This window comes from Coloeus monedula (assembly GCF_965178545.1).
Source record: "Coloeus monedula genome assembly, chromosome: 3".
Lineage (NCBI taxonomy): Eukaryota > Metazoa > Chordata > Aves > Passeriformes > Corvidae > Coloeus > Coloeus monedula.
In genome coordinates, this window is record NC_138783.1 from 724,348 (window position 1) to 732,022 (window position 7,675).

General features: G+C 47.9%; 1 protein-coding gene across 2 annotated transcripts in view; it reads left to right on the plus strand.

The window, feature by feature from the left end:
* GRIK1 (glutamate ionotropic receptor kainate type subunit 1) overlaps window positions 1-7,467 on the plus strand; it is a gene marked incomplete at both ends in the record, with an annotated part of 109,446 nt that extends 101,979 nt beyond the window's left edge. For both annotated transcript variants that reach the window (XM_082277547.1, XM_082277548.1), the window contains 2 exons: window positions 583-833; window positions 7,312-7,467. In XM_082277547.1, the coding sequence (XP_082133673.1) occupies window positions 583-833; window positions 7,312-7,467 (407 nt within the window). The remainder of the gene's footprint in view (window positions 1-582; window positions 834-7,311) is intronic.
* Window positions 7,468-7,675: the final 208 nt, after the last annotated feature.

Below are 7,675 nucleotides of genomic sequence, written 5' to 3' on the forward strand. Positions count from 1 at the left end.
CATTTAGCAAACGATGGCCTACAAACCAAAAGCATGGAATGGTTGCTGTTTTCAGCTTGCAGGGCCGCGGTTGTTGCAAATCACAATAAAAAAGCCTTGTCCACACGGTGTTCTTACAAGCTGTAGGTAGCTGAGGCGGAGCTGTGCGTGGTGCAGGTGTACATGAGAAGAGGAAGTGTCAGGGAGACTGTGGGCTCCTCCGAGGCAGGCACTGATTTACCTGCAGCAGGAAGAGCCAACAGATGCTGAAGTCAGTAGAGGGGATGCAAAGCAGAAATCCTCCAAGAGTGCTCAGAGCAATATTCAAATATGATGTGGAGGAATGACTTAACCAGAAAACCCACTGCCAAGGCTTAAATAAACCTCACTAGGGGACCCTAAAATTACTGTGAATTCTCAAATAACTGCACCAGTGGAGCCCTCTGCTTCCCAGTCCCCAGGGCAGACACCAACAGAGATTCCCCCTCCCGCCTCCAGCCTTTGCAGCTGGAATAGTCCCTCCTGTGACAAGGGAGTGCTTCTGCCTCAGATTTTGGCAGCTGCTCCCCACCAGCACTGCCAGGCCTCACTGTCCCCTTGCAGGGTCCCCGTACAGGGACAAGATCACCATCGCCATCCTGCAGCTGCAGGAGGAGGGCAAGCTGCACATGATGAAGGAGAAGTGGTGGCGAGGCAATGGCTGCCCCGAGGAGGACAGCAAGGAAGCCAGCGCCCTCGGCGTGGAGAACATCGGGGGCATCTTCATCGTGCTGGCCGCGGGGCTGGTGCTGTCCGTGTTCGTGGCCATCGGCGAGTTCATCTACAAATCGCGCAAGAACAGCGACATCGAGCAGGTGAGCGAGCCCTGCCCCGGCCCTGCCAGCCTGAGCTCTGGGCCTGGGGAGGGCTCTGCAGCACAGCCCTCCTTGCTGAAGCGGGGATCTCGTGCTGCTGAGCTCTCACCGGCCGTTCCTGGCTCTAACGACAAATAATTTATTAATAAGAACAGGAAAGTGCCTCACCCACGGTCCAATTAGTGCTGCTTAGCAGGGCAGTGCAGAACAAGGGCAATTAATTTCTCAAACAGTTTCTGCTTGAACTTTAAGACTTCGAGCATAAATTACACACCTGGGCTGCTGGTTTTTTATGTGGCATTAACACAAGCCCCTTGAGTAACACAGGAAAGCACATCCAAATCCCTAGAGTCGTTTTCCTCTTGCTCTAGAAAGCATCTCTTTTCAGAGCCGGGAGTTTACAAGCTGTGCTGAAGGGTGCACTTCAAAGCAGGGAGAAGTGAGAGAGATGAGACGTGATACATGCCACTGTAAAGTAAGATTATGGAGCCAAAGAAATTCTGGTTATAGCTCCACTGAAGTGTAATGAGCAATTTAAAAGGGCAGAGGGAAAACAAAGGAAATGCTGTGTGTAAATCACGCCTTGAGCATTAGAGCAGTTTGTGAGAAGGGATCAATCTTTAAAATTGAGTGTAAACACCCATTTAGAGAACCACCAGCCCTGTGAAAGAGGCAGGGCCGTATTAGCACAAAATGCATAAAAAATGTATTGGTATCTTTGTTTTGTTCATGTCTCGGGAGGTCTTTTATTCAAATACGTTTTGGAGAACAGTTGCAGCTAATTAAAATATTTAATATAATTAAAATGTTTAGTTCAAGTGCTAACATGGTGCAGAACCTCCTGGAAACCAGGACTAAAGCAGAGCTAAAGCTTTAGGCCAGGAGTGTTAACTTACTGAGCAATATGTGGGGTGAATAACACTGAATTCGGGGTTGCGCACACACCCCGTTTCTGCACCTGCACTGCTGCTGCACAGCAAGGCGTTGCTTAATAATTAGAATCATTAAGTGAGTTAATGTGGCACATCCTGCTTCTTTTCCAGAAGCAATTTCACAGAGAGCCCAATACCAGCGATTCCAGTGTTTCTCTCTGGTTTCTCTGGGATTGTTTTCTCCTTTCCCTGGTGAAATAAGCAGCTTAGATGGCAAATGCTGTGCAGGGTGCGTTATCACTAAGCCAATCCAAAGCATTGTTGAATACAATCTGTGACTTTTCTGTTTCCATAACTGGAGTCTCGTTTGATTTAAATGGCTTTTGAATCATTCTCATGCTTGTTTTCAGTTTTGCTTCGTTCATTTATTTACTTTCTCCATTTCTCTTCTCTTGCATGCAAGGCCTTTTGTTTTTTTTACGGACTGCAGTGTAAGCAACCCCACCCGTCCAACTCCACCTCTGGCACCACCTTATCCACGGAGTTAGACTGTGGCAAGTTAATCCGGGAGGAGCGAGGGATCCGAGCGCAGCCCTCGATCCACACCGTGTAGTCAGGAAGGACAAAGGTGTGTCTGGGGAGAGCATCCCACCCAGGCAGGGCTCAGCACTGCACAGGGTTAAACACAGGAGATAAGCTGATCTAGAGTACATTGCCAAATTTACTGAAACCTGGGCAGTTTAAATGTGTATTTAAGTAATTGCCCCACGGCCAGCAGGGAGCTCAGCAGAGCGTGGCAGCCTTTCAGAATTATCACAGTCTCTCATGTGCAATTGTCACCTTGTCATTTCCCGGGGTCATTCACCTGCTTCAGGTAAGAAAAATTATTTACCTCCTTTTCATCTCCTCCCCAACCCCAGCTGAACAGTGGCAGCCTCATCACTGAAAGCAGGCAGGAACATTCAGCTTGGTGTCTGCTGCAAGTGGGCCAGGCAGCTCCTCAGGAACCTCCCCAGCGCCCTGCAGGGCTCCATTAACTTCCTGAACCCCTGTTACAAGCAGCCAGAGATGTTGAGCTGGCATCTCTTATTCCCTATGTCAATATTTAATGAATGTTAATTCCTCCATTTAAAATTCATTAGTCAAAGCCTGCAAGTAACTATCATAGCACAAAATCAGAGGCATCAGTTAAATTTTATGCCACGTAACCATCAAGAACATATTGAACAGGAGCACCCTCAGGCAACACCCGCACAGACCATTAACAGAGCAACTCCTCTGTCTTGGCTGAGCAATTCATGACGTTCATTTGTAACAGACAAAACTCTTTTGTGGGAAAATCAGGATATCAATTCATCCCAGACAGCAAAGCCCTGGCATTGCCTTGCATATTGAACCCCTGGTGGGATGTATTGTGTAGGAGGCTGGCACTGGATGTGTTTTACACCCTGCAAGGACAACACTTGGATTTCCTCCAGCCCTCAGCCAGTCAGGGACTGCCAGGGCAGGGGACGATGGGCTGGATGTGGTTTTGCCACCAAAAAACACATGTCAACAATTTGAGATGCACAAAGTGCACGGAAACGCCAGCTCGTGGGATGTCATGAACTGTGCCAAAACCCAGTGTTTCCAAAACCTTTTATCTGTATTCCACCGTATCCCAGATTCCCAGCAGCCTCACCAGCTCGTCTCCCTCCCCTCACCCCTCACCTCTGTTTTATGTTTTCCTGCTCAGTGGAGCTCTGGCTCATCAAACAAGTTGCTGCTCTGTTTTCCTGGGGCCGTTTCTGCCCCCTGCTGCAGTCGGGGACTGGTTGGAGTGGATGCCTTCACACCCAAAGTGTGAAATCCTTGAATGGTTTCTGCCCTACCTGGCTCCTGAGGAAAGCCAGAGCAAACAGTGCCCCGTGGTTTCCTCTCATCCCTGTTACAATTTTTATGGTTTTGTGACAAAGCTGTGCTGCTCGCAGCTCGGCTGTACCAATTCTCCTCCGTTCAACCGGGGCTGGGAGTTGATGCTCCGCTCCAGATGCTGCAAGAGATTGCAGATTGCTCAGAATGGTGTCTTAACTTGTTTGAATGGGGCCCTGAAAGCTTCGGTTCTCCATAAAGTGCTCCTTCTTGCCGGCAAGGACCTGAATTAGGTCCTCTGAATACCTGATTTAAGAAAGCACTTTTTATTTGCAGCTTCCCAGTAGAAGAGGCTTAAAACTAATTAAATTCAGCTTCTCTCAGCTCTCAGAGGAGAAGGAAGATGCCTAATGTGTTTATCTCCATCATTGCTCCACGCAGGAAATCCTCTGGGTTGCAGCTTGGATCGGTTTTGTAATTGTTCCTTAGATTAGTGCCAGATCCAGAGCGTTTCTGTCACTTGCTGGGTAAACATTTTCCCAGCTGTCAGTCCCACAGCCCCGTTGGCAGTGACAGCCATCGTTCCCTGGGTTTAGCTGTCCCCACAGACAGCCCCACGGGCTGGGAGCAGTTCCCTGGGGGGATTCCAAAGCAGCTCCTGCTGGCCCTGACAGAGCTTCATGCCTAGCTACAAAAAGAGTTATCAAAAACTATCACTGGTGTTCAGATGATGTGGGAGACCAGCAGGCAGCTTGGCTGATTTTTTTTTCTTGTGAACAGGACACAGAGGAGCAGTTTCTGTAAATGGGGAAGAGTTAAATTAAGCCCTGGATTACTGTCACACTGTTTTGGCAACCACAGCTCAATAGGCTCCGGCAGGTTAAAAGAGTTAATTTGGGGATCTCCTCATGCCATCAGCGACAGAATACTCACACAGATCCTTGGTGTGCCCCAGCAGCAGTTTGCTCACCAAGAGAAACTATTATGGATATTTTTCCTTTCATGCCCAGCTTCTTCTTTCAGCACAAGACACAGGTCAGTGTCCCAGCTATGGGTGCAGGAGAAAAATCCTGACGTCTGCACTTCCTCCTCTGACCCTGAGCTCTTCTGGAGTTCCTTCAGAATGAAGCCTGCCCCACATCATTTGATTTTCACAGCTCTCAGCACTTCAACACAGCACACTGGGCTTGGGGTGGCTTCTTTATTGTTATTTGGTTGGTTTTGCAAGGTATTAATAAAATGCCATGTCCCCAGTGGTAGTTCAGCAGCAGAAGCAACAGACTGATAAATCCTGACTACAACTCCTTTTTTTTCATTGTTTCGACTTTATGTTTTGTTGTTTTTTTTTTTTAATTCTGTATCTGTAATTCTCCTAAAGCTTAGCACAGACCTCTGCATGGGAGTGTAAGGAAGGATTTGGGAGCTTCATGACTAAGCTTTAGCAGCTGCTGAAATGACCAAAGGGCACAGAGAGAAGAGCCCCACATCACACGGAGAGCAGAACCTATTCTGTTTTTAAAGCATGACATTTCCTTTTACATGCCATGGCCTGCAGTATTTTGACACTGCCAGAATGAGAACGTTAAGCTGGCTGAAAGCAAAATGTTAAATTCATTATTAAGTTGTAAAAGGCATCGCTCCGTGCCCACTCTGCTCTTGTTCTGGGCAGACCTCAGCAGTGGACTGAACAGCATGGAAAAAAGAGGGGTTTTAAAGCAACCCTTTCAGTCTGGCCACCTGAATATGAGATGAAAGAACAATCCATTATTACCCGTTTAAATCGAATTTTAATGTCAGCATCCTCTTTCTGAAGGCTGCTTTGCAGGTGCTGCTCAGAGGGCCATGTCTTGGGCTTCCCCATGGGGTGTGCTCCTTGTCCATGGCTTTCCTGCAAATCTCACACCGTTCTGGCTGAGGGGTGCTCGCTCTGCACCCCTTTTCCTGAGAATAACTTGATGTCTTCCTGATAATAATTATTTTAAAATTCCAGACAGCTGGAAGTGGAACCACTGGGCACTCCACAGATGAGATATTACAAACCTCCCAGCAATATGTTCAGTGTAGCTGCCTGCAGATATTAAATGATCTTCATGGGGCTGTTTTGTGGGGATGAATGTGAAAGGCGTTGTGGTTATTGCACAGTCTGAGTAATAGGAATCCGCTTGGAAAATTAAAATACCAGCCTATTAACAAAGCAGTAAAATGCACTCTTTCACCTGCAGAAATCATCCCTGCCTGTGCTCTGCAGACAGTGATGCCTGGGATTAAATGCAACACATTAGGAGGGTAGTGAGAACAACAGGGAAGAAAATAAAAATAAGCCTGATCAATCCTACAAAGGGTTAATAGGATCCTGTCCCTATTTACCACGGCGTTCCAGATTCACTTTGTAATCCAGATTTTAAAAACTCAGTTAAAGCTGAGATCACAGAGAGCAATAATCCAGGCCAAGTCAGCCACTCAGAGCATTTGGGTTTATTAGTTTGGCAATCAGTGGTGCTGCTCCCCAGAAGAGCCTGGAGCAATACAGCAAGTGTGTTTAGAGGATACCTGCTCCTCCTGCTGCTTCCAGGGGGAAGGAGGACAGGAATTCCCGTATTATATTGTCAAAGGAAGGGTATTTAAATGATAATTGCAGCAGCAGAGGCCTGGCTACCACAGCAGGAATTTGAAACAGCAGCAGTGCACTGTCCTGGCTGTGCCTATTGACCCTGGGGAGGGGCACGAATTAACAGGAGTTTAATTGACCTCGGAATTTGAGATGAACAAAAATGAAGCACCTCAGAGAAGGAGCACGTTGAGCTACAAATCTGCCACAGTCTGGGATCTCAGCCTGTGTGCAGCCCAGCCCATGAGGATGGGGTAGCACACACAGGACACAAAATTCACACCCACACTGAGGCACTGGGGGCAGGAGCTCGCTGCAGAACCAGGCTCACACACTTTATTCAGCTCGGTGAAGGTAAGGGGCTTGACGCTTTGTTTCCCCCTGCTGCCATCACTTGATTTTCAATATAAATAATCTATTCATGTATATTTGCACAGAACAATTGTTCTTCCATTTAAAGGCTCCTTGTGTTCCTTTGTGTTATATGTAATTATTCCAGCTGTGGATTTTAAAAGATGTTTCCACTTGCCTCAAATATCTTTGTTAATGTTGTGATGGTGGGAAGAACAAAGATCTCTTCTTTCTTTCTAAGCCATTCAGCTCCCTGATTCTTGTAGTAATTATCTCCTTTCTTCAACACACAATATTTGAAAAGATTCTTACCAAAGAAGAGAAGAAGACTGAGGGCTGGGCTGTATTTTAGAAATGTCTGTTCATTTCATGAGGGGAAAATAAGTAAACGACAAAGAAATCTTCAAAAACTCTTCTTTGACATTTTCTCTAGCATGCTCATGGGTTTTTGTGACTAAGGTATATGGTGTTTAAAACAAGATCTTTTCTCTTGTGAGGTCAGGGGAAAATGAGAAAGGGTAAATTTGGGGATGTGAAGCCACCCAAACATCGTAAATGCGCCTGTGGGGGATTTCAGAAACATTTGTAAGCAGCTTTAGCTGAGCCAAAGTTAAATGGAAGTCAGTGGAAGCCGAGTTAGACAGAAAGCCCAGATGTGTGCAGTGACCTGTGGCACCCGGGGGTTTATTCCCAGCTGGATCTCCCGAGGAGCTCCCTGAGCCCCATGAGGGCCCAGGTTGGTCCCGGGCCGAGCTCTGCGCTGGGAGGTGTTTAATGCCATCCCCTCTCCCCACAGTGTCTGTCTTTCAACGCCATCATGGAGGAGCTGGGAATCTCCCTCAAGCACCAGAAGAAGCTGAAGAAGAGGTCGAGGACGAAGGGGAAATCGTCCTTCCCGAGCATCCTGACGTGCCAGCAGCGGCGCACGCCGAGGAAGGAAACCATCGCGTGAGGGGCGGGGCAGCCCGGGCAGGACAGAGCCGCCCTGCCGAGGGACACCGGGGCCCTGCTGGCACCGGGACACACGTTCCCGGCCCTCAGAGGCTCTCTGCGCTGTCTTTTTTTAATCTAGAGGTACAGCAGCCGAAATGCTCGCCTAGACTGATGTACTCCTGATCCTCCGGGGAGCGTCTGGCTCTTCCTCCGGGCTGGATTTCTCT